Here is a 26546-nt window from a genome sequence, read left to right as displayed (position 1 = left end):
GAGGGAGTTGCGTTCGGAGTGTAAGTTGTGATGTAATCAAACCAACAGTTTCCAGGGCTGCCGTTTATGGTCATGACAGTGGTAGGTTGCTGACGCTCAGGCTTCCTCCTGTCTGACTGTGGGACACAGAGGCTTTCTGGCGGGTGATTGTGTGTGTGTGTGCGTGTGCAGCAGTGTGTGTGAGAGAAAGACAAATTTTCTCTCACAGATACTCCTACATATAAATACCATATACGTAGCTCTAAATATCTATGTGCATAGCGTTATTTACCAAGTGCTTCATAGTCAAGGTAAAAGAACACAGTAGCAGAAACAAATTGGAGGTGGCAAATGAGGTGGGGAAGCAGGTAAAATTATACCCAAGAGGCCAATATTGTGGAATAACAGTCTTATTTTGCACAGCACTTTTTTTAAAACCAAGTTTAAACTGAAGAGAAGATACCGCTCATCTGGTATAAGGCTTGGTTCAGGTGCTGGAGCTGGAGAATTATAGATTTGAAAAATGCATCCGCACACTCAAAATCTGTGCAAAAACCATTTATTGCGAGCTGGAAGAAGGTTTAAAAAGCCAAGTTTAAAAAGCGCTTCACAACCAAGACAAACAAAAGACACAGGGACACGGATTACACAAGCAAGGAAGAGAACAGTGGTGTAAACGAAGACCTTAAGAGTGGGGGTGGGATATACAAACTTTGGTTAAGGTACTGGATGATGGGGAACCAACAAACCAATACAGTGGAACAACAGTAGAAAGTCTAACATCGTTACATAAAAGCACATCTGTAGAAATAGGTCTTAAGAAGTAATTTCAAAGATGACACTGACTCTGCCAGCCTGGATTTAAAAATGACCAGACGGTCCGTTCTCCTTTTGTCTTAAGTCTAGATTTAAAAATGACCAGAAGCCCGATGTCCTTTAGTCTTAAGTCTAGATTTAAAAATGACCAGAAGCCCGATGTCCTTTAGTCTTAAGTCTAGATTTAAGCATGACCGGAAGATCTAGTCTCCTTTAGTCTTAAGTCTGGATTTAAACATGACCAGAAGGCCCGATTTCCTTTAGTTTTAAGTCTAGATTTAAAAATGACCAGAAAGCCTGATGTCCTTTAGTCTTAAGTCTAGATTTAAAAATGACCAGAAGGCCCGATGTCCTTTAGTCTTAAGACTAGATTTAAAAATGACCAGAAGATCTAATCTCCTTTAGTCTTAAATCTAGATTTGAAAAAATGAACAGAAGGCCCAGTCTCCTTTAGTCTTAAGTCTAGATTTAAAAATGACCAGAAGATCTAATCTCCTTTAGTCTTAAATCTAGATTTGAAAAAATGAACAGAAGGCCCAGTCTCCTTTAGTCTTAAGTCTAGATTTAAAAATGACCAGAAGATCTAGTCTCCTTTAGTCTTAAATCTAGATGTAAAAATGACCAGAAGATCTAATCTCCTTTAGTCTTAAGTCTAGATTTGAAAAAATGAACAGAAGGCCCAGTCTCCTTTAGTCTTAAGTCTAGATTTAGGAATTACCAAAGGTCCCTTGCTCAAGGATCTCAGTTTGCACTGAGGCTCAAAAGGGGTTAAGAAACACAGAGATATATGTTCGGGCCAAAGCTATTTGTGCCTTTAAAGCAATCTTATAATCAATTCTGAAACTAGCAGGTAAGCACTGAAGTGACGCCAGAATTAGGGTGATGTGATTTCTTCTGTCAGCACCAGTTAAAATCCTGGCTGCTGCATTCTGTACAGGCTGGAGACACTGGAGGCTTTTGATTTAGGCAGCAATAAAGAGAGTTGCAGTCGTCTGGGTGAGAGGAAATAAAAGTCCAGATTGCTGAATGATGAAAACAGCTTAATTTTAGATAAGGTTCTTAACTGAACAAAACAGGACTGTACAACTCTCTTTGCTCAGGCATCAAAGGTAATGTCAGCTTCAAAGATGACTCCTAAGTTTCTGACAGCTGGCTTTATGTTAGCGGATATAGTGCCAAGTTCATCTTGAATCAAATTTATGGTATAATGAGGGCCAAATAATACTATTTCTGATTTGCTTTCATTCAAATTCTGCGACATCCAACGCTATCTGACTTTCTGGATTTCAAGGGTAGGTTGAGATGCATATTATTAGCATAGCAGCGGAGGGAGATATTGTGTCTATGGGCAGTGTGGCCAAGAGGGAGCATGTATATTTAAAAAAAAAGGAAGGGACCTAAAATTGAACCTTGAGGAATGCCACAGGTATTTCTGCTGAGGATGTCGAGTTTCCAATGTGAAGGCTCTGAGAGAAAGATATGAGCTGATCCAATTTAGTCTAGTGTCCTTCATAACAACGCAGGTGATCAATTAAGATGTTTTGATCTGTAGTGTCAAAGGATGAAGAAGAAGAAGAAGAAGAAGGATGAAAATAGAACTTGCACCCAAATCTTCTGCCATAAGAATATAATTTACTATCTTAATGAGCACAGTCTTTGTGCTGTGCATTGTTCTAAAACCAGATGTCTTAAAGATGCAATTATATAGCTATATAAGTCTATATAATATACACACTGTACATACTGTATATAGCATATATAATTTTCTTTAACCTTCCTATCTGTTCTATTGGTATCTTTCTTCTCTACTCTCTCTTCCCCCTCTTGCTTTCTTCATTCATCTCACGTTTCATTTCATTAGATTTCATCTCTCCATACATGTTGTATGTATTGTTTGCTATTTTAGAAAAAAAGGTTTCATTAATGAACATCAGAAGTCAAACTCTCCCTCTCTCTCTCTTCGCACCTCTCCCTCCGTCCTTCCTTCCGTCTGGTCGTCTCTGCAGCGTGACAACCAGTATGACTGGAGTTGCTCTCAGACTTTTCCATCTGTAGTATTAATGGTGTCTCCTCTCTCCCCCTCTCTGATCTGTCTGCCTGACACCGCCTGCCTGGAGTGCCTCTGTGTGTTAAATCTCCGCCTTCAGTCTGCCATGCCACAGAGCTAAAACCCCAGAGTGGCTTTGTTGTGCTTCTGCAGTAGAATCTCTGCCTTCAGCCTGTCTGCTATAGAGCTAAATCTCAGAGTGGCTCGGTATGTGTGCTTCTGGAGCGGAATCCGTCTCCGCCTCGCCTGCCATGGCGCTAAAAAACCTCCGGAGAGGCCATGTGAGCTTCCGGAGTCTGTGCTCGGTTTGCCTGCCATAGAGCTACATTTCAAAACTTCCGGAACCTTAGCTTACCTTGACTTGAGTGACTTGGTTTTGTGTACTTGCCTCACAGTGGCGCCTCAGCTCAACCTGTCGGCAGAATTTGTTCTCAGCTTTGTTGTTCTTGCACAGAAACAGTTCACATCCATATTTGCGTGTGCCACAAATTAAGTCCAAAATACATTTGTACATATTCATACATTCAGTTGTAGTTAATCCCGTGTCACATATAGATGACATTTGATTCTGTTACCTGGGGCTTCAAAGTCACAATAAATTGTTGTTCTTCCTTCACTATATATGAAAACAGAAAGGACACATTTTTAAATATTTTTTATTGTCTATTGAACAGGGTCTGGTATGTTTTGAATATATTTTCATTTTAAAATTATACAAATTTTAAAATGAAAGTATGAATAATATATGTTGTGGAATTTTTTATTTATTTATTTATTTTAGTTTGGCCAGCGAGACAATTTAGACCGAGTGAGTAAAGCGGGTTAATACTTTTGCAAATTAGATTTTTCTGTTGTTGGAATTTTATTTATGGAACATTAACTTCTTGAACTTCCATTCCAAATTTGATAGAAAAGATGACTTTCCATAGATTTATTTGCAAACTTATTTGAACTTTGCCCAAGAAAATGTGCAAAATGTCAAGGGGCGAATACTTTTCCCAGCTGCGGAATTTTTATTCATCCATGCCCAACTTCATACTCATACATTCGGCCACCCGGCAGCTCCACTGACACAGTTGGAGGTTGAGTGTGTTGCTTGAGGGCGATTCAGCAGTAGTTGTTCAGGTAGGGGAAAGCATTAAGTATTTGATTCCCCCACCAAGTTTTCCCACAGTTGGTCCAAGGGTTTCAAAGCAGCAACTTTCCAGTCACAGACCCACTTCTTTATCCATTAGGCTATGCTTTCTTTGTACAGGGGAAACAGTATGAGGCGGTGGAATTGAGCAATATTGCCTCTAACCGTGGATGATATTGGCAAAATTGTTAAAATCAATCTGGATAACATAGTGAGATAAAGAGAACAAATCCAATGAAATATACTCTTGGTCATAATTATTGGAAACAATTGTCTGCGTACACTGCCTCAAAAGTAATTTTGCCAATAATTATTTGCAACAGCATTTTTCTCAATAAATTCTTCCTTTTACTTGACTTTACCCACATTAACCTAACCATTCTCCTGCATCTCCACTAAAGGCAATATTGACTATCCTATTGCCTCTAAATTTGACTTGTGTACCATGACCTTTACTGTTCAACTTGTAGCTGCTGCTGCTGTATCACTGTGCTTACTTCTACTATTAAAGTACCCATCCCTAGCTGACGTATGCCCCCTGTTACAGCTGTGAGTTCCCAAAATAGGGTCTGGGGCTCTCCAGGGGTCCTTGAGGGCTTCAAGGGTCCTTCCTTCAGCAAAGGAGGAATAGTTTAATTTCACTGTAATTCAATTCACTAGAAATCATCACTCTCACCACTATTATCTCCCCATGTACAGTGTGGACAGTTATATAATTCAATGCTAAATCAACAACGACTAAAAATCTCCCCATATGCGGGTCCCATTGACAAATGAAGGTCTTTATTTATGAATGAATTCGCTGGATGGAAGACATTTTTTCGCTCTCAAACTGATTGCCTCAGCCCCTGAAACACAGACAGTATGTGACAACTTAGCATGAGTTTTAAATGTGTTTTATTGCTTTTAAAACATTTATGTTTGTAGAAAGGGGAGAACAAATGGGTTCTAGTGGTAGGCTTTCGTAATCCTGCGGTAAAGCTCCAAATATCGCAGTTATCACAATATGATTCTATACGCGATATGGGGTTCATGATTCAATGCAACCACGATGCGATGTGATAAATAAAAGTTCAATGACAACAAAGTCTGACTGTGCAGAATTATGTTAATTTCTGAGCCACCAATCTTTCTAGTGATGGCATTGGCTCGCTAGAATGTAAACAATAATGTAAAAGTCATGACAAAGCATGTAAATAATATAATTTGGATGGAGAGCTTGTGCAATTGTGATGGTTAAGCCGTGTCATTTGTGATTACTACAGCAGAATAAAATGAGCTAATATTGCGATTAATTTTTCTGCCCTGCGATACGTATCGTCACTTTTTTGTATCACGATATATTGAATTGCGATATATTGTTGTTGTATTTTGAGTGTGGGTTATGAAAGTTGCCAAAAAGCAAGCCAAACTTTTCAAGAATCTAGTACAAATACCTAAAAATTTGACACGGGGAAGACATTCTAGATCGGCGCTTGCAGTCATAGCGTTTGAAAAATGTGAGAATGCCACAGCTGTCATCGCTGACCTGCTGTGGTGACGGATTGGAGGAAATAGCCCGAGTGCCGTTCTGGAGTGACGGTCACTTGGCAGCTCCGCAGCAAGCACATAACAAGGGGGATTCAGATGCGAGTCAGGAATGATTTCTGTGTCGGCCTCCTGCTCTCTTCTCCCTCTCCTGTATGTTTTTTATCTGTCTCATTTTCTCCGTCTTCCCTCTCGCTCCCTCTGTGACGATCCGCCCTTTTTCTGTCGTCCTCCTCCTTATCTCGCCGCTCGGTGTCTCTCCACCTCTCACTCTCTCGCTTCCCTCCCCGCTCCGTCCTATGATTCATCCGCACTCTCTCTCTCCGCTTAGTCTTATAGTCTGCGATGGCTCCCTTGTGCCGCTTTCTTCTTTTTTTTTTCATCAATCCCCCCCTGCCCCCCCCCCCCCTCCTCTCAACTTTCTGTCTCTCATTTTTCTTGCCCTCCTTTCTTCCCTTCCTTCACCTTCCTCCCTCTATTCATCTCCCCGTGTCCTCTCCTCCTCACTCCCCTGCACCATAAAGTAGACGGCTGGATGATTCATCTCTCTCTCTCTCTCTGCCCCCGGACTGTTGTGATCCTTATTTTATACTGCACAGCTCAACCGGACTCCCCCCCCTTTTTCCCTCCTCCGACGTCTGTCTTTCCTCCACAGGTATTGACACGTATCAACCGCAGTTGATACAGATAAGAGCCCGGATCGGAAACAATAACCGAGCCTGCGTCTCCTCAGTAATTATCGTCCCGCCGGATATTTTACGAGAGGTTTGAATACAGTTAGGATTTTACTGCGCTATTGATTCCATCTGAGTTGTTTGTGCAGCCATTATCCTTACAAGCGCCGGTTTGATTTAGACCGGCTCCTCTCGACGACTGTGGCCATCCAGAGTCCAGTCCTCCTCTTCGTGGACATTATTTATCATTATGAGACAGGCTGATCCATGTTCTAGTCACATTGTCTGCTGCAGTATTGGCCCGACTCCCATCATCGCTCACATGCTTCTTTAGGTACTGTAGGTATTATTACCTCCGACTGTAGTGGCCGTGTCATTTTAATGACGTAAAATCAGTCAATCGGTAAATGAACGAGTGAATCAGTCACCTGATGTATTCCCTCTTCATTTAAAACCAGGGAATGCAATGCATCTGTGGTTTTGCTACACAGTCCACGCTAGAGCAGGGTGAATTTAAAACCCAAACGTTGCTGCAGGGTTCAGTTTCCACTTGAACTATTAAGGCAGACTGAGCGCACTTGCTCTTTTTCAGTGAGACCCCACTTCACACTTGCCACAGTTACACACCTTCACACCTTCTGTTGTTGCCGCTATTGGCTGTTGTTGTTAGTCCTTTCTTGTCAAGGAAGGTGAGAGCATGTCCTGTTCGTTTTGCCCACTCAGATTTTTTCATCTGGTCTGAGGAGGAGAATGGGAAACCCTCAGGTCTCGAGCCTGCTTCTCTATCCTTATGGCCAATGGTTCCCAAATTGTGGTCCGGTGACCAGCAGGGGTCCTTGAAGTGGTTCCAGGGGATCCCCAGCAAAATGTGTGTACAAGTGTACAAGTTAACTGTTAAGTGATGAGAACACACAATTCTGTTGATTTCTAATCAAATTAATTGGCAACACCTTGTGCCAAAAACACATCCTTGGTTACTGCAGGCAGTCCTGCTGGACAATTTTTTTTGGTGGAAGCTTGTAAATTACTTTAGCTTAATAAAATCACTTCAGGGTCTTGTTTTGCAGTAATGAATAATGAATACTTTATCCCTTCCTCAACAACGTTTTATTACCTAAAGGTAAGTATTCTTATGTTGGATAATGCTAGTGCCTACTATCACTCAACATAGTATATAAGTGTTAGCATGGAGTCTATCACACAACATGTATGCAAAAGTGTTAGCATGGAGGCTACTATCACTCAACATAGTGTATGCAAAAGTGTTAGCATGGAGGCTACTATCACTCAACATAGTGTATGCTAAAGTGTTAGCATGGAGCTACTATCACTCAACATAGTGTATGCTAAAGTGTTAGCATGGAGCCTACTATCACTCAACATAGTGTATGCAAAAGTGTTAGCATGGAGCTACTATCACTCAACATAGTGTATGCTAAAGTGTTAGCATGGAGCCTACTATCACTCAACATAGTGTATGCTAAAGTGTTAGCATGGAGCCTACTATCACTCAACATAGTGTATGCAAAAGTGTTAGCATAGAGCTACTATCACTCAACATAGTGTATGCTAAAGTGTTACCATGGAGCCTACTATTCCTTAGTGTATGCTAAAGTGTTAGCATGGAGTCTAGTATCACACAAAGTGTATGCAAAAGATTTAGTATTGAGCCTACTATTCCTTAACATAGTGTATGCTAAAGTGTTAGCATTGACCCTACTATTCCTTAGTGTATGTTAAAGTGTTAGCATGGAGCCTATTCCTTAACATAGTGTGTGCTAAATGTTATCTAAGGTCAAAAGTGGATCTGCTTTGGGGTCCTCGACATTAGAAAGTTTGCTAACTGTTTTAGGCTAATGCTACCACAATGCTAGTAGGTGTGGATCAACAAGCGTCGTGCTGAACCTGAATGCTCAGTGAGTTCAGTTGTTATGTACTCTAGAAGACAACCTTTATGCCCTCAGCTGTAATACTGGAGTACGATACCATTAACTGTAAGTGTGTAGCCTTGCTATTCCCCTTCTAACTGTGGCTCGGGGGAGAGATAAAGCCGTATTCTGCTGAATTGAAATTGAATTAAGATGAATAAAAGAAATGGTTCGGCTTGCTCTCTCTCTCTCTGTCTCTCTCTCTCTTCGAGCCGTACTCTCGTTCTTTTCCTCTTGTTTTGCTCTGTCGCTTTGGCTTTCTCACACACACACCACCGCCACTTGAACATCATTTTTAAAAATAATATTCCGTCTTGGAGGAGAGTTTGTTGTGCCGTATTATGGCTCTACCTGCCGCTCACAGGCACAAGTCTCTTTGTTGGCGGTGAAGTCTTCATCAGTGACCATTGGCTACTGTATATGGGGAGCTGTGTCAGGGTCTGGGCTGCTGGGCTAGGCCGCCAAGAGGTGATGAAATATGCATAGACCAGAGATTGAGTTGAGTGACCTCGCTTGAAGAATGTGTGTGTGTGTATGTGTGTGCAGGGGTTGACGAGAATAAGTCTCCATAGGACCATTTAATAGCACCAGTGTGTGACGGCTCTATCTATTCAGCCTCCTTCACTGTTGTTACTGCATAGTCATTCAAGGTGTGTGTGTGTGTGTTGCTGTAAGTAATATAGGGCAGCACAGCCAGAAGGTCATGGGTTTGATTCCCAGTTCTCTCTGTGTGTTCTCCTTGTTTCCTCCTACAGTCAAATGGATCGGAGACTCTAAATTGCCCACAGCTATGACTATAAGTGTCTGCCTATCTGTGATGGACTGGAGACCTGTCCAGGGTGTCTTCCTGCCTTCCACCCAAATGCATGCTGGGATAGACTCCAGCCCCCCTTGATCCTTAAACGGAATAAGTGGGTAGATAGCTAGTCGAAGCCAGCGAAGGTCCCAACAATCCTCAGAGTCAAGAAGAAAAGAACTTGTTTGCATAACTGTAATATCGTATTATATAAAATTCATTTGCATTATTCTATTATTATAAGTGCTTCTTGTCCCCTTTTGGGATGCCCGCTGTTCAGTAGAGAACATAATGCTTGTGTTGAAAACAGTGATATCAATGATATGATTTCTTTTCCTTTCCCTTCAGTTGAATCTCTCCCTAACGCCGTCATCACACTGCATAGATCATGTATTTGCGCAACAGATCGGGCGTGGTTCCCGATCATGTGATGTTATTCTTGACGGAAATCATACTTTAGAGTTATCTCCCCCAGAGACGAGCCAGCTGCAGACATGACTAAACGATCGAATCGATTCTGCACGAGTCATTATCCAGCTTTGAACACCACCGCCTGGTGAATGGCGATTCTAATATGACGACATACTGTACAGTACGTTTTCATTAGAGACTTTGATTCGCGTCACTAAAACATCGCAGAGCGCTAGGAGAGTGTGCAACATTCAGTTGAGTTCAAGCGTGTGTCTTCAACGCTTAAGTAGGAGAATGCATGCAACACCTGCATCCCAATGCAATGATGCAGTGGTAACGGACTGTAATGTATCCCAGAGTTTTGCGACCGTTGAATAGGTGTGGTGGGTCACCCTGCCTTAAAGAGCTGCTAACTCTAAAAGAATTTCATCATCCTGGGTTTCAGTGGAGAGTTTTAGTGTCCCATGATGGTCTAAATGCTGTTTCAGAGGCTTTTCCACCCTGACAAGAATACAATTCCAGGGGGAAACATTGAACACTTGGGATTTTTTGACATGAAAATGGTCTAGGATGCTGAATATCAGCACACTATAAAACTAAAAATATCTGTATCAACCTTCAAAAGCGTCGGTATATCGGTCAGACCCTGGGATGAACTTCTAGCAGAGACAATGCGTTCAGCGGATTAAGTGTGATTTTCGGCTTTAGCTTTCGCCCACCAGGTAGGTGACGTTCGATTTGGGGCCAGATTTACTGACAAGAAGAACCTTTCAAACAAATAAAGCTGAAGGCCTACATGGTGATAAGCGAAGGTCTAGGTCTGGCGGGTTACTCAAAAAGTACTCATGAAGCCTTTTTGCAGTTAACTACACAGTGATGGGAATCAAGAAAAATGCGAGAGAATTGTTCCAATTTGGCGTAAACCAGCTCTTTGGAGTATATAGTATTCCTACCACTGTGTGCTCACACACACACACGCACACGCTCGCACGCACACACCGCCGTAATTAATTTATGATCCAGTCCTGTGATTTATTTTTGTCCCTATCTGACCTTATGCGCTCCTTGAATTCGAAATGTCCCCAAGGATTTGTGGTGCTTGGTTGAGCTGACTGCAAACACACACACACACACACACACAGACAACACAGCACACACACACACACACACATCCTCCTCGACTGCACTGCCATAATCCTACCAGACCCATGTATCATAACCCTTCATCTCTCCTAGAATGCCTGAACTCTCTCACCTTTCTTCCGCACCTCTTTTTCACTCATTTCCTCCATCCCTTTCTCTGTCTTTTCGTCCCTATGGAGCGTCTGAAAATAGCAGCCAGGGGAAAAGTGGGTCAGCTGCTATGGGGGGGGGAGGAGTGTGTGTGTGTGTGTGTGTGTGTGTGTGTGTGTGTGTGTGTGTGTTGGGGGGGGGGTGTCGTCTGTGCATGGCAAATGTGTCTGTTTGCGTGTAATCTATCAAATGATCAAACTACCTACCTGCCTCATGACTTTGAACCCATTGTATTGAGCGTCGTCCAGCATGTGTATCTCTGTTGAGAGGAAAACCACAGACATTTCAAAGTGTTTCCAATCATGAAGCCAGTATCATTTAAGGTCTGCAGCATTTTCACTACTACGTTTATATATCCACATGGTTATTTTGGCCTGAGATGCATGGGCTAGTTCTCTTCCAATCATCACACAAGCATCGGCAAAGTTTACACAGGGTCGATAGGCCCAGATGAGGGTTTTCCATCCTAGAATCTTAGATCAGATCAGAAAATGCTCCAATTGGAAAGGGCGCTTTAGGGTTAGAGGATGTCAGCCTGGACCTCTGTTTTCTACCAAAGGATTGCTGCTGATCTGACTGGAATTCTCCTCCGCAAACTCGGCTCATGTGGCCCAGCGGTGGTTCTAATTATCTGTTATGCGCTAAACTAATACAGTTAGGCCTAATGGGTCCCATCCAAACAACGCAGGAGGGGATGAGTGAGACGGCTCAAACGTTCTGAAACAACAAAGAGAGATTGCATGGGAAAGTGTGAGAGAGAAAGAGAATGAGCATGAGCAACGTTGCACAGAGAGAACGGTTTAAAAAATAGGCTGCAAATTCACAGTGACTGGATGTGAGTGTACAATGCAAACAACAGCTCAATCAATGCCCAAGCACTTATACTGAGGCATTTATCAGTATGGAGATGACAGATCTAGCGTTTGCCAGGATATGACTTGGCATTCATATTAATTCTATGGCTTCATCAAAGGATAGGGACTGTATAAACAGACATGTAGAACAACAAACTAGCTGCAAAAGCACATACAAGCACATACACACCACTCTGGAGGGTACAAATAAAGATGATGACAACAATGATGATTATGAGTTATGTGTGTATATGTTGGACTTTTTAACTGCCCGTTTGGTCTGACCGATCCTCTGCTGTTCTTCTCAGGATTCAAGTGTCCTGTCTGCTCCAAGTCGGTGGCGTCCAATGAAATGGAAGTTCACTTCATCATGTGTCTAAGCAAGCCCCGCCTCTCCTACAACGGTGAGAAACGCCTCTTTCTCTTTCTGTGGTTTTTCTTTTACTTTAGATGATGAGATTCTGTTCTGATAAATATTCATGACTAGGTGTGTGTGTGTGTGTGTGGGGGGGGGGGGGGGGGGGGGGGCTAGATACTGATGTGTGTTGTCAAGTCAATCCCGCCAAAACACGATCACGATAAATATGAATGAGGGGAAATGAGGAAAATCATCAATATTCATAGTTGAGTTTACACGCCCCGAAACATACAGTAATGCACTTTTGAAATACAAACACCAACTGCAGAGGCTCCTAAGGCTCGTAGTGACAGTCGGCTCTCCCTGAAACATGTAACCTCTTTGGTTTCACAAGATGTTGCCGGTCCCCTCTGTGGCCGTTTAGCGTCTGTCTTTTTTAGTATAAGGTTTAATTCCATTGGAGCAGCAAACTGATATATTGCTCTAACCCTAGTAGCAGTCAACAGTAATCAGCTTATACATAGTAGTCAAAAAAGTCAAAGACAGAAGTATAAGTAAAGGATTCAGCGATTTTGGACCTATATAGAATTTGTCTCTTACATACCTGTAGTACTTGGACCCACAGACAATACTGGCTCCAGAGTCCATTGCCTCTTGCTGCTAACAATGAGTCCAAACAAGGTTTACAAACTACATTTAGTGTACCATCAAACACATGAAATCGAGTTTACCTTCAATACTGTTCAAAGATCAGTTCTCAGCTTGGTTCCGCTACTTTCCTATAGGCTTCTGAACACAGTCGCGGTGCTTTGAGATGCACCTCTAACAGTGGAGCCAGGCAGGTCAAGGTCTTTTATTTTGATTTATTGATTGTCTGTGTAGTACTGCTCTGTGTTACTCTGTTAGCTCATTCTCACAGTCTTTCACAATCCCCTCTCTCTTTCTCCCCGTTATTCGCCCACCATTGGAGTGATTCGGCGTTCTGATGCACTGTTCTGTGTCGTCTGTATATGATGTAGGCACAGACTAATCTACTACTCCTCAGTACATTTCTTGTGGGGTCTGATATCCATATACTTGCTGTAGTAGATCTTAAAGGAATACACCAAGTTTTTAGGAGGTTGGCCCATTGGTCAAATTAGCTGTTAAGTCATGAGAATGTGCTGCCCAATCTCACTTACAAACTGGGCTAGTGCGGGCAAGCTTAATTTCATGCCTTGTCATTAATTCAATATATCTGATGGCACCAGGTTTATTTTTGGAACTATTTCAGGTGAGCAGCCACGTGTTCATTCACTACACAGTGATTTTTAGCTGTACACAGTCTCCCATCGCCACCACCTTTACTTCCTATGGAAACAGGGAAAGTAGTCCCTGCTAGTTCAAAACAGGTGATTATTTTTATATCGTATTTTGTGTAAATGTTACCAATCTGCTACCCAACACTGCCAAACCTAGCTGCATATCATTTAATATTAGTAACCATTTAGCTTTAGAGCTACTACAGGTTCTCATTTTCTCACTTTTGAGATAATGCTAGCGTCCTGCTATCACTGCTAAAGTGTTAGCATGGAGCCTGCTATCACTCAACATAGTGTATGTTAAAGTGTTAACATGGAGCCTGCTATCACTCAACATAGTGTATGTTAAAGTGTTAACATGGAGCCTACTATCACTCAACATAGTGTATGTTAAAGTGTTAACATGGAGCCTACTATCACTCAACATAGTGTATGCTAAAGTGTTAGCATGGAGCCTACTATCACTCAACATAGCATGGAGCTTACTATCACTCAACATAGTGTATGCTAAAGTGTTAGCATGGAGCACTGGAACCAATGAGCTACTTGACACTTGGATGATTTTGGTGTCTATGTTCTCATCACTTAACAGGTAAGTTGACCAACAGGACAATCTACCAGAAATAAGGTGTATTCCTTTAACATTTGTGCTTGAATCTGACTAGAGCTGCCTGGACCCAACTGGGATTGGGTTGGGTCTGGCTGAATTCCTCATTTAATTGTTCAGGTTTGAGTCAGGTCATTTATCATCAGAACTTCAGTCACCTTCTACTTTTAAAAAAATCATGTTAAAACAATGACACTGAATGGCCTATTGGTGGCACTACAATTAAAGTTTTTACTCCTACTCCATTAGGTCTGATTGACAAGAAACTTACCACACCCATCTAGCTATCCTGACTAATTACACTGACTGGCCTAATGAGGGCACTATAATTAAAGGTCAACATTTTAAACTCAAATGTCATTCAAAATCAGAGCAGTGGTGTCTGACTGGCGACGGTGACTGCTGATGCATCTTGTTACCGATTGGCCCAAGGGGCGCCTGCATCATTCACGGAGGACGACATGTTTACCGCTGCTGCTCTGTGTCCATACTAACCTTCAGTATTCTGTTTATTCATATATATACAGGGACGTTTGCATTCATCACGATATGATAATGTGCATAAACAGCAAGGATATGAGTCAGCAATACTATACGTGCATTTTAACACTATCTATAACACTCTCTACCTACTAGCTAACTGTTTATTTCCCCCCAGCAGGCTGGTTTCTTAATTACGGCCGGGGCTGCCATCCCCGGTTGCTTGGAGACACATGATTGACAGCAGCCATGTCTGTCTGTTGCCTGTAGCCACTCTGTGATTGACAGTTGCTTGTTTGACTTAAAACTGTCTGCAAATGTGTGTCTGGCCCAGGGCCTGAAGGTCACCCTGTAGGAGTGTGTGTGTGTGTGTGTGTGTGTGGGGAGGGTGTCGGATCAACCAGTGATGATAATGATAAGCACATAATACTTTAAGAGAATTTTACTGCTCCGCAAATAGCAGTCGACTAGAACCACCAGACTAGCGTGCAAAAAAGAAAGAATGTAAGTTTCATCCCGACTGGGAGGAAAAGAAGATTGAGTGACAGAGAGAGAGAGAGAGAGAGAGAGAGAGAGAGAGGAGAGTGAAACTGTCTGAAGGAAGATGGGATACAGAGTGATGGAGTACCCTGATGGCTGATAACGGACGAGAGGAGAGAGGGTAAAAGGAGAAAGACTCCCATAATTCCTCTCTCTCTCTTTTCTTTCTTTTTTTTTTTTTTTACCACGGCTCTGTCTGTCCTGTCACTCTTTATTTCTGGCAAATGACTCTCTCCCTCTCTCGCTCTCTGTCCCGCTCTCCCCCTACGAGTCGATCTGTCTCTCTCTCTGTAGCCGGTGTGTGTAATCTCTCCGTAATGTTCTTTCTAGGTCTCTTTCCCTCTCTCTCTCCCTCTCCCTCTCTCTCTCTCCGTTCTCCTGGGTTTCGGGACCCACAAAACGGACTGAGCCACAGCTTATCTCGTTTCCCAGCATGCTCAGGGGTCTATTGTCAATCACCTGGGCCGACTGACTGTCACACATCAGCACATCTCTGAGCAAGGCCATTACGCACACACACACACACACACACACACACACACACACACACACACACACACACACACACACACACACACACATGCAATAGATGCAGAAACATAATCAGACACTTAAAGAAGCACACCGACTTTTAGGCGAGTAGATTTGTACCAAAATCATCTCTGTGTCTCCGGTAGATAGCTCTTTAGCGTAGAGCAGAGATTCTCAGCCTTTTTCATATCGAGGTCCCCTAATTTAGTCCACATCAGAGCCACGGACCCCCATTTGATGAGATTTTGTCTCTCGGACCCAAATCTGAAAATATTTGTATTGTTAGATATGATTTTGTCCAGAATTCCATGACTATCTGTATTGCAGGTAGAGAGATAACAGTGAAACTATGATCAAAACAGTCATTCTTCTACATTCTCTAATTGTGTTAACTGAATGAATGAAATAATGCTTAAGTTTAAAAATGCATCAATTTGCTGGGGACCCTGTGGAACCCCCTCAAGGACCCCTGGTGGTCCCTGGACCCCACGTTGAGAACCACTGGCGTAGAGTATAGGACTGAAATGAGAATATAGCAAATTATATAATGTATATAAACATATGCAGGAGGAAAAGTATGAAAAAAGAATGGATTGAAGCATGTATGCAGGCAAAATAACAGCAGTAGAACTTACCGAGACAAAGAAAAGCAAATGTACAATATAGAAAATATACCTTTAAAAATAACATTAGGTATGCACTATATAATAGAACATATGAGGAAAAACACTATGTGAAATGACAACATATATACAAAAATATGCTCATATCCTCAGGTTCTGCAGGTCTCTAAGTCATCAGCTATCTCCTCACCCCTCCCCCGTTTCCCCCCTTGACTTTCAGCCGCCTCTCCGTTTGCATTACGCCGCCGTGCCAACAGACATTTGGCATGCAACACCTTCGCATCAATTATGAGTTAAGGGAGTCGTTGCTTCGCCGCTCCCTGAATCACAGCTCCCCCCCCCCCTCGTTTCTCGTCTCTCTGTCTGCGTGTCCTCCGATGACCTGAGCTGCAAAAGCCAAACTGTTTGTCTCTCTCTCTCTCTCTCTCTCTCTCTCTCTCTCACACATACTCTCTTGCTTTCTGTGTCACCCCCCCCCCCACACACACATACACACACACACACACACACACTTCTCTGTCTCTGCATGTGGCCCCCTCTCGCTCTCTCTGCGAGAGGGGGGCTATATTTAGTGGCAGGCATTAAAATATCATCATGCAAAGTCGAAGCCCAGAAAAGATCTGGTGGTCAGCTCACGTGGACCGAGCGCGCTCCGCTACCTAACCCTCACCTCCTTCACACCCACTCATGCACATATACATCACACACACACACACACACACACACACACACACACACACACAGGACACACACTCTTTTTTTTGTCAGTCTATGGCGATAATGAATGGGATTTTTGGATCCTGTTTGCCATCGTTTATCGTTCTGTTCTTAAAATAGGCGAAATAATGTAAGTAGAAATGACATGCAACAAAGTTATAACATATTTTAATGTGTTGCTGAATTTAAAAAAAATAATTCTGCGAACAACCATGGTGCGAAAGTGTCGTTTTCCTCGCTTCACAAAGCCACCGAATGCTGGAATGCTAAGCTAAGTATGGCTAGCGATTTTTTCTTTCATTTTTTCACTGCAGCTTCACAATCCAGCAGAATCCATCTCAGTAAATAAAGAAACGTATAATAGAGGAACCCTCGAAAGCAAAAATATATAATATGAGCGCTGGATGTAGTTAAAGGCAATCCCTTTACACCCCTATTTGTTTTCACGTTAAACTGAAAAGGGACGGGATCCGGAATCTCTGATTTGGGCCCAAAAATGTCATTATTATGTGACGTTTCTCTTTAAACTTCAACAACAACGAACACCTGTCATTAACATGCGTCTTGTATCCGGATTGTGTCTGGATATGATTTAGCTTAAAACATTTACACCTGACATTAAAATACCAGTATAAACATAAAAAAATTGGATTCCTCTTTCCCTCGCCAAAACTCAGACTGCGGCGCACGTCAGTTTCACTGGTAATATTTATATTCTTTGAAGGACTGCGCTGACTTTTTGGGAGTTTGGCCCATTGGTCTTCTTACCCAATATGTGATGAGAAGATTGGCTCCAAAATCATCTCTGTGAAACTGGTAGATAGCCCTGTCCAGTGCGCATGTTAACGCTTTAGCATACAGTATGTTAAGTAATGGTAGGCGACTAGCATTGTCCTAAAAGTGAGAAAATGAGAACTTCTAGAAGCTGTAAAGTGGGTTGTGTAGGGGATTGGTAAAATACAAATAAAATTCCACATAAAGAATGCACTTTCAAAGGCAGAAGATCTCTTTGAGCGTAACTAGCTTTGTTTACACAGGAAGTGAGTGAAGTTAGCCAGACAGCTAAAGTTTTCCGCTGTTGATTCCTTATGGACTTCTCTCATGATCAAGAGTGAGATTTTGTTTTCAGGAGTTATGAATCTACAGGCCGTAGAATAAAAATCAACTTTGGATTACTAAAAGGTTTACCTTCATACTTTGGATGATGCTAGTCGCCTAGCATTACTTAACATACTGTATGCTAAAGCGTTAGCATGCACATCAGCCAGAGCTGTCTACTGGACTCACAGAGATGATTTTGGTGCCAGTCCTCTAATAAAATATGGGGTAAGGTGACCAGTGGGCCAAACTCCCCAAAAGTCAGTGTAGTCTCTGCAGATGTGGTTTGGATGTTTGGATCTTCAGTGCGTCTTAGCTGCATTTTTCTAGGTTTTGTATGCATTTTTGCTCTATCCGAACACAATCCCATCACCCAGGATGCACCTTACTGCCAGGTGGAAAAGTATACATACATGCCCAAACTCGCAACCTACCTAAATACATGTGCATGTGAAGCCAGAGCTGGTAATGAGATAGTTAGTTAACATACGCGAGGAGAGAATAGTTGAAGGATGCTGGGTGTTTCTAGGGGGACGGGAGAGGATGGATGGATGTACTGTATAGTCAGTAAAAAGGAGAATGGGGGGGGGGTCAGGAGAGGAGAGAGAGGGAGGAGTTGGGGGGGGGGGTATGGGACTTTGTTGGGGAACTAAGCTGATTTGCAGTCAGAGCATATGTCTTCTGTCTCTTACTTCATCTCACACTGTCTACCCCACCCTCCTCATCTGCCCCATATTCTCACTGCCTGTCTGTAAAGCAGCAACGGATCTATCTATCTATCTATCTATCTATCTATCTATCTATCTATCTGTCTATGATTTTAAAGTCAGTATGGAGATGTTCTGATCGGCGTTTCTCAAACTGAAACCCAGGGATTGGTGGTCGATCCAGTAATTGTTAGCTGCTAAGCAGAGCTATAGGGACCCGGAGAAGTCGATGCACTGCATTTACAGCAACACTGGTTCTGCTTTAACATCTTTTTCAGCAGCATTCATATTCTAGCTGACAGATAGGAAAAGTTGACCACTGCTAGTCCGCCACATCCCTCAAACAGGATTTTCATATAAATAAATGTCTGTTTTGCTACTGTGGCAGTTTTAGTGTAAGCGACCCCTGAAATTGATGATAACATACTGTATCATTTATAATAGTATAACATAAAAAGACAACCGTTTTCCAATCCTCAAAACAAAAACGACAAGTGCTGCTTTATATCAGATGTTTTTACTCTCCATACAGGACTGTATGGAGTAATGCTCCTAAATCATTTTGACTCTCTTCCCTGTGCATTTTCATTGGTACAAGCAGTAGATATCCACTATATCTATATAATGCGCCAGTCTGCCCTCACTACTGCTCACTGCTGCGTTTGATATGCTGTTGAAGTCTCTGAAATTGTCGCTGTTTTTGGTGCATACTGATGGGCTGTTGTGTTCTGCTCTGTGTGTGTGTGTGTGTGTGTGTGTGTGTGTGTGTGTGTGTGTGTGTGCGCGTGCCACCTCAGATGATGTGTTGGCGAGGGATGCCGGCGAGTGTGTGATCTGTCTAGAGGAACTGCAGCAAGGGGACACCATAGCCAGACTGCCGTGCCTCTGCATCTACCACAAAAGGTGAGAGTGACGCACACACGCACACACACACACACACACACACACACACACACACACACACACAAGGATATGAATCCCTGCCCATTCTATGATTTTGCACTTCCTCTAATTAAATCCACTCACTGCAATCCAATAAAGATATTGCTTGAAAATGGAATGTTCCCATTGGCTTTGATTTAGAGCTTGTTCATAGTATATCATTGGATATTAAAGGTGCGAGTTGTAGCATTTCTAAACAGCGATATATCATTGTCAAGTTAATCGCGATGCCTCGGTATAATTACCGTAAATAACTGAGACCATGGTGGAGACGATTGGCAGCCTCCATCACATGCTAGTGGTAGTGTTAGCTTTACTCGAAATGAAGACTACATTTCCCATAAACCCCGTCGTTTTCTGTCCCTCCTCCCCCTCCCCGGTGTCTTTGTCTTTACTGAAGAGGATCAACATGTTGGAAGTGATTTTTCCATCGGCCTTTCGCTCCTTCCACCATCCGCCGTTGCCAGAAACTCTAAAAGCTTTCGCTCCAGCGCCCTCTTCCTGTTTTGTGCCGTAAATCCGACCCAGTGTCACACAATGTAAAATGCAGCATAGAGGCTGGTAGAGGCTATCAGTCTTCTCAGCAATGGTCTCGATTGTTATAATAATGGTAATTACACTGTCTCAAAATTAATGTGGGATTGATTTATTGATGTTGAAATGCTACACATAGCACCTTTAAGAGTGGATCCATCAACACAAAATATAAATAAGCTTATATAACCTTTATATTGTTGCTTTTATAGACAGATTCTAGGTATATAGGCTGCACAAAAATACCAACAGAGAACAGACGGATAGGTAGACAGTGTGATACAGAACAGTGAGAAATGTAAAAAGTTCTGTGTCTAAATTGCTTAGGCCTATATATAGCATGTATGTTACTTATGTGGGAATGCATGGGTGCCTTCCAGCATGCCTATTTTAGCACCTGTTGAATGCATTTATGACTGATGTGTCAACAGCTGTATCAAATGTGTTATAGTATTTTTCCTCTTTACATACCGTTTTATTATTTTGTTAACTGTAATCCCCTTCGATCCCTGTTGACAAGAAAACCCTGAATGTTTCTGTGTGTGTGTGTGTGTGTGTGTGTGTGTCTGCAGCTGTATAGACTCATGGTTCGAGATCAATCGGTCCTGCCCCGAACACCCCTCTGACTGACTGACCACCAGGCCCATTGTGAATACTGCTCAAGGTGAGACGCAAGGCGCGCGCACACACACACACACACACACACACACACACACACACACATAAATGAAAATAACTGCAAGTGCATTGTCATACAGTAGAAGCATGTGTAGGGTTAGACTGAGATAAAGGCCCATATTGCCTTTTTTTAAAATTAATTATCAGATCTGGTCCAGTCAGTGTGCTCCACCTCTGATTTGATGGATATGATGCAGTTTGATTGATTATATATTTATTGTAGACTTGATCAATACTACACTGGTTATCTCTGGGAAGACCTTAACCTGAACTGAATCTGAACACTGAATACTTGTCATTTTTGAAAATTAAAGAAATTCTGCACAAACCTGAGCTGATTCAAATTTTGATCTAATTCCACAAAAATATGCAGGAATTGTATTATTAGAATTAGTATCCTGGGTTTCAGTGGAGAGTTTTAGTGTCCCATGATGGTCTAAATGCTGTTTCAGAGGCTTTTCCACCCTGACAAGAATATAATTCTTGGGGGAAACACTGAATACTTGGAATTTGGACATTTTTTGGCATGAAAATGGTCACATTTAAAGATATTGAATATCAGCACAAAGTATTGGCTATCGTCAGCATCAGTAAAAAACAACAAAACAGTATCGGTATCGGTCTTGAAAAACATCGGTCAAACCTTCAGCACTCATGCATTATGCGCACACACTCATATGGGAGTGCTCTTACACACACACACTCATACACACACACACACACACTATATCTGTATGACGACACCCAGTCCTGTCATCGGAGCCGCTGAGACAATTGTTCATCCATTAATAGGTTGTTTAATAAAGCATATAAAAAGTACAGCGCTTTCAATCATTTCAACATCTTCATTGTCATTAGAGTCACGAATAATACATCCTCCCTCGCCTCTCTCTCTCTCTCTCCCTCTCTCCCTCTAGGACATCTCATGGTCCTGCCGTGGGTATCTGGACGCCGTCGCAAAACCAAATCAGACGAAACAATCGAAGCAAAACCGACGCATACTTATCCTTGCGGGAAAAACCCGTCATCCTAACCGAGAGAATTATTCCTTGTGAACTGAACCAAAAAAAAACGTGAATCGTCGAAAACCAACGCAACGTCATCGTACATTAAAGAGCCCCCCCGCCCCACCCCCACCCAATTGCCCCGCCGCCCACCCAATTGCCCGTCTGCTCAAGAGACTGCTTACCTGCCACCCCCACCGCACCACCATCCCCTTCCTCCAGGCTAACAGAGTCCCTAAAGGGGCCTTCGTCGGTCTCAAACCCCCTGACCCCCCTGACGCAGCCGGGCCCCTGTGTCCAATCATTTGTTGCCCAGCCCTCCCACGGCCTTAACTGGGAAAAGAGGAGGAGAGGAGATGGGACACCGGTAAAGGAGCAAGGAAGGAAGGAGACGAGCGACGAGGAAGAAGGAAAGAGCGAGAGGAGGGAAGAGGAGGAGGAGCGGGAGCGACAAGACTGGACTAACCCTTGTACACGCGACGCGGCGGGGGGGGCGTCTCGCCAGGACTCAGACTCTGACAGCGCCCCACCCCCCCACACCCCCCCCTTCATCAAAGACTGGGTCCCGGTGTGCTGTGTCGTTGTAGTTTCTGTCCCCCCCCCCCCCCCCCCCCCCCCCGGTTGTTCTTATGTAACCCTCGCGCACTTCTGCGTTCCCCCCTCGCGTTCCTCCTCCTCGCGCGATTTGGACCGAAATGAATCGAATCGAACCTCCCACCTCCCCCCGCCCATATGTAGGCCCACATTGTCCACCGATCAACCCCCCACCCCCCACCATGCTTTTTTTTTTTGTAGATCCGGCCGGAGGGGAAAACCGCAAAGGTGCGCATTCGGGGGGAAGGCGGGGAGGGAGGGAAAGACACTGGGGAATAACAGCTTGTTGTTGTATCTACGGGGTGGGGGAGGGGTGGGGTAGGGCGCCGTGGGGTGGGGTGGGGGTGTGTGAAGATGGACGACGGGGCGGGGTGGGGGGCGGTATGGGCATGCTCAGTTCAGGGGAGGGAGGGAGGGAGGGAGGGAGGGGCAGGCAATGTAGTTTACGCTCCTACTGTGTAACGTGTGCGTTGGGGATGCTACAGTGTCAGACTTCACTTGGTGTGTGTGTGTGTGTGTGTGAGTGCAGAATGGCGAGTCATAGCTTGTGTGTGCATGCTGAAGTGTGTGTGTGTGTGTGTGTGTGTGTGAGAGAGAGTCTGAAAGGCCATCGTAGAGGGCTGACGGGGGACAGTGCTGTGTGTGTTGGTCCGTGTATTGAAATGTTTACAGTCTTAGATGTCCATGTTTCCCTGTGCGCGACTGGCAGTCCTCCCTTTACTTTGCTGATGTTTACAGCTGCAGAGAAGCGACATGACATCTTGTATAGGACATAACCTCTCTTGGTTTGTCGTTTTTTTGTTTTTTTCCCCCTTTCTTCTTTTTAGACCTGCCAGACACCGATCGTTCTCCATAGTCATTTTTCCCCGCGAGAACCGTGAAACGCGTATTCGTGTACGTGTGTTTGAGCGCTGGCTTGTGCGTGCGTGTGTGTGGGGTGTGTGTGTTTTAAGAGGCGCCTCTTGGTCTATGCTACTGTCGGTTTCCCCCCGCGTTGTGTTTCTGCTGGAGTAGGTCTGGCCGAGTGTGTGGCTAACCGAAGACGCCACTCATAGACCCTAAAAAGGACTTTCTCAGTCCCACTGTGGATCCACTAAACGGGGCTTATTTATTCATTCATTCATATTTAACAATATTTGTTTAATATTCCAATCATGTGAGATGTAACTCACTCCTCAGAACGCTTCTTATGTATATGGAAGAGCTGATGTATGATGATGACTACTGCAAAAGAAACATACAAACTGCATAAACAACAACAACAAAGCTACTGTAAACAAATGGTGGAATAAATTTGTGCTAGATGACAGACACTATTATCAATATTCCATTTAGTGACCCAGATGCCATTTATCAAGCTGGGTTTCCCCACAAAATGTCTCAGTGTTAAGGCCGTTATACAGTGCAGAGTGCAAATTAAAGGGACACGTCGTTCAAGTAGGTCTTTTTTGCTGTGGGATCATCCACAATGCAACATGGCTGACTTAAAGGAAAAGTCCACCCTCCAATCCTCTGATGCTGTTTTATAGCATCAAATCTGTGATGTTCAGTGTATTCCAGGAGTTATTTTGTGATGAAGTGTTGTTATTTACTTTTTGGGTGAACCCACTTTCCCTCAACCTGCCAACTTTCCCTCAGCTAGTCAACTATTTCATGAACATTGGGGCATATCTTTGATTGCGGCCAACCCCCTTACTCAAAAACACAACATGTCTGTAGTTGCATTGCATTCTGGTCTATCGAGGCTACTGTCAGTAGCCTGGATTTCTCCCTGTATGATTGTTGAACGTCTCTTGGTGCAAAATGGCGGCTCTAGAAAGAAGCCCTCGCTCTTTGATTCTGACACCAAAACCTGACACCAAAAATTTTACCGTGATGTTTTAGATAGAAAATCTGATATTAATCTGCATTGTAGCTGCTGGAAATATCTCAACATGACGTCACATCATCCACGTTTGGCCAGTTATCCACCGGAATATGAAAAATACACCAAACAACAACATGGACCCAGAAATGCAACGTACTTCGCCAATAGCCAACAGCGTTAAAGTGTTCAAGGGTGGATTTTTCCTTCAACTTGAGGCAAAAGTGTCAAACGGTGTTGAAACAGTTACAACAAAAACGCCAAACTTCTGCACGTTGTCCCATCCTTTACACTGTCGACCGCAGTTCTATTGTAAGTCAATGGGTAAAGAAGATAAGACTCACTGCTAAGATGCTTTTGGGGGAAACCCAGACTTCAGGAGACTTTTCAGACCAGATCTTGGATGTTGTCAGGAAAGGCACCGATCAGAGCCGAAAGCTTCCTAATAGCTTCAGAGCGCAAGGGCTATTTTTCATTTTACCGACAACAGATGCTGGACGATCTATCATCTATTGTCCTGGGGTGGAACTCAAGGATTTCAGCCAGTACCCTAGGAGGCGCCGGTGGGGGGGTATCTGGCTGCCATCTACTGTCGATTTCAATCTCTTTAAGCTATCACTCACATCCTGATTCTAACTTTTCACTAACCTAAAACAATGACTATCCGGCGAGCGGCGAAGTTGACACCACTGCTTTTACCCCCTGTGTTTTATCGCTCTGTAGTCGCCCTTTATAGGCATTTATTCCAGGAAGCAGAGGAAGGAATTGAACACAATTGAATGCGGCCCCCGAGTCCCCAAGGGGGGCCCCTAGCGCTCTGAAGCCAAGAGGAAAAAAGTGTCTCTGTTCCGATACGCTACGAGTCAAAAGTTTTCACAGCAGGGCTGATCTGTGCTCGTACTGCGCCGGTCATAGGCGTTTCTACGTCTTCTAGTGAATGGACGTTAAAGCCGGTGCAGTACGGCTTGAGGACTCTTAGCCTCTTGGTAAGACTTTACTCGAAGTGCGTGAACGAGGCATCATAAGCGCATCCCGCCTGCGCGATGAACAGAAAGTGGGGCTGGAATAGAGAAGAGCGTCCCATCTCCGCTAATTGAGACGCTGTAGATTCTCCCCGTTTGCCCAAATTAAGTTCCGGTGTTGGTATGGTGACTTTCCCACCCACAGGACGTTATGAACCCAAACTTGAGGTGAAGCGATGAATCCAAACCGTCCAGAGAAAGCTAGACGTTAGATCTTTTCCTCTCTTGCCTCTTTGGTATCTTTGGTGTAAAGCATCACAGAGCGGCCGGGTCGGTAAACATGAACATGCTGTGTGCAGTTTACTGACAACACCTTAGAGGATTTCTGGGTATTGAAGTGCAAATTTTTCAGTTAACCCCCGCTGCCGTTTGGAGGCGCCAACTGTGTGACGTCGCCTAGTGCAGCTTTAATACATTCTGAATCTAGTATGAGGTTGTTTTTAGCTACACAGTTACCCCAGAAAGTATTCCACCACCCCCCCGCCTGCTCATTATATTATATCAGATCTGATTTTAATGCGCTCGTAATGTGATCCTAATGTGGTTATGATGCCTCATGAGCAACACTTCAAATAAAGTGTTACAAGCCTCTCAGTGCTGAGATCATCCTTGTTCCTTTGTTAAGGCCATGACACTGGGCGGGTTTTTGAGGCAGAGTCACCTGGGACGACATCAGGGTGCGTAACAGCAGGCTAAGGGAAATAAATACTACTGGTAACTGTTAACGTGTGACTCAAAGTGTCGCCTGTGCATCGTGGCCCGAAGCGAACGGAAGGGGAGATGATCTCTTTGGGAAATGACGCCCGCTCCAGTCCGGTTTCGCTTTTGAACGAACAATGTGAAAATGTCCAACGAGTCTCTCTGATTCCTGCTACAGTCGACGGCACTGTACCGCCTGCCTGCCCACTCAGCTCGGATACACCGCTACAATAATACAGTTACCTTCATTTACTATGGCTTTATTTCATTTGACTCCTTTTTCTTTCACGACTTCTTTTACTTTTTCCCAGGATGTGAACGGCTGCCTGCTTTTTTGGGGGGCGCCGACTAACATGTCTGATGATTTTGATGTGCAATCTGTGGGATGAGTAATGATAATGATATATATAACAATCTATAATATTAAAAACGTCAAAATAAGCACGATGACTGTCCTGTTCTTCCTGTTCTGTAGAAGAGAGAAGTGTCCATAGCATGTTTATTTGTTTTGCTTTACTCTTGCCGTTTAATTTGAATGGGAATTCGAGGTTTACTTGCAAGTGTTCATTGGAAATGCTTGTCATCATTATCATCTGCCTGTATTATATCATTCCTTTTAGTTTCCAGCCAGTCTGCCAGTTCAGTCAGGCCCAAATGTCTGCCAAGCATACAGTAGGCCACAAGGGAACTCTTTCAGTTTCTGATGGTAATGTGGCGACCTCTGGTGGCTGGATTGGTAATTGCAGCGGACTTTTTTTTGTGTGGAAAAGTTCATTTTATTTTGCGA

At 43.5% G+C, this 26546-nt stretch overlaps 1 protein-coding gene across 1 annotated transcript in view; it reads left to right on the top strand.

The window, feature by feature from the left end:
• Positions 1–20528, top strand: part of znrf1 (zinc and ring finger 1) — a 35767-nt gene extending 15239 nt beyond the window's left edge. Inside the window, exons 2-4 of the mRNA XM_071905414.1 lie at positions 11769–11864; positions 19220–19325; positions 20471–20528. Coding sequence (XP_071761515.1) covers positions 11769–11864; positions 19220–19325; positions 20471–20528 — 260 coding nt within the window. The remainder of the gene's footprint in view (positions 1–11768; positions 11865–19219; positions 19326–20470) is intronic.
• Positions 20529–26546: the final 6018 nt, after the last annotated feature.

The sequence above is a fragment of the Centroberyx gerrardi genome, chromosome 4 (assembly GCF_048128805.1).
Source record: "Centroberyx gerrardi isolate f3 chromosome 4, fCenGer3.hap1.cur.20231027, whole genome shotgun sequence".
NCBI classification, from domain to species: domain Eukaryota; kingdom Metazoa; phylum Chordata; class Actinopteri; order Beryciformes; family Berycidae; genus Centroberyx; species Centroberyx gerrardi.
Note: the sequence above shows the minus strand (reverse complement) of the source record. Positions and strands in the feature narration are given on the sequence as shown.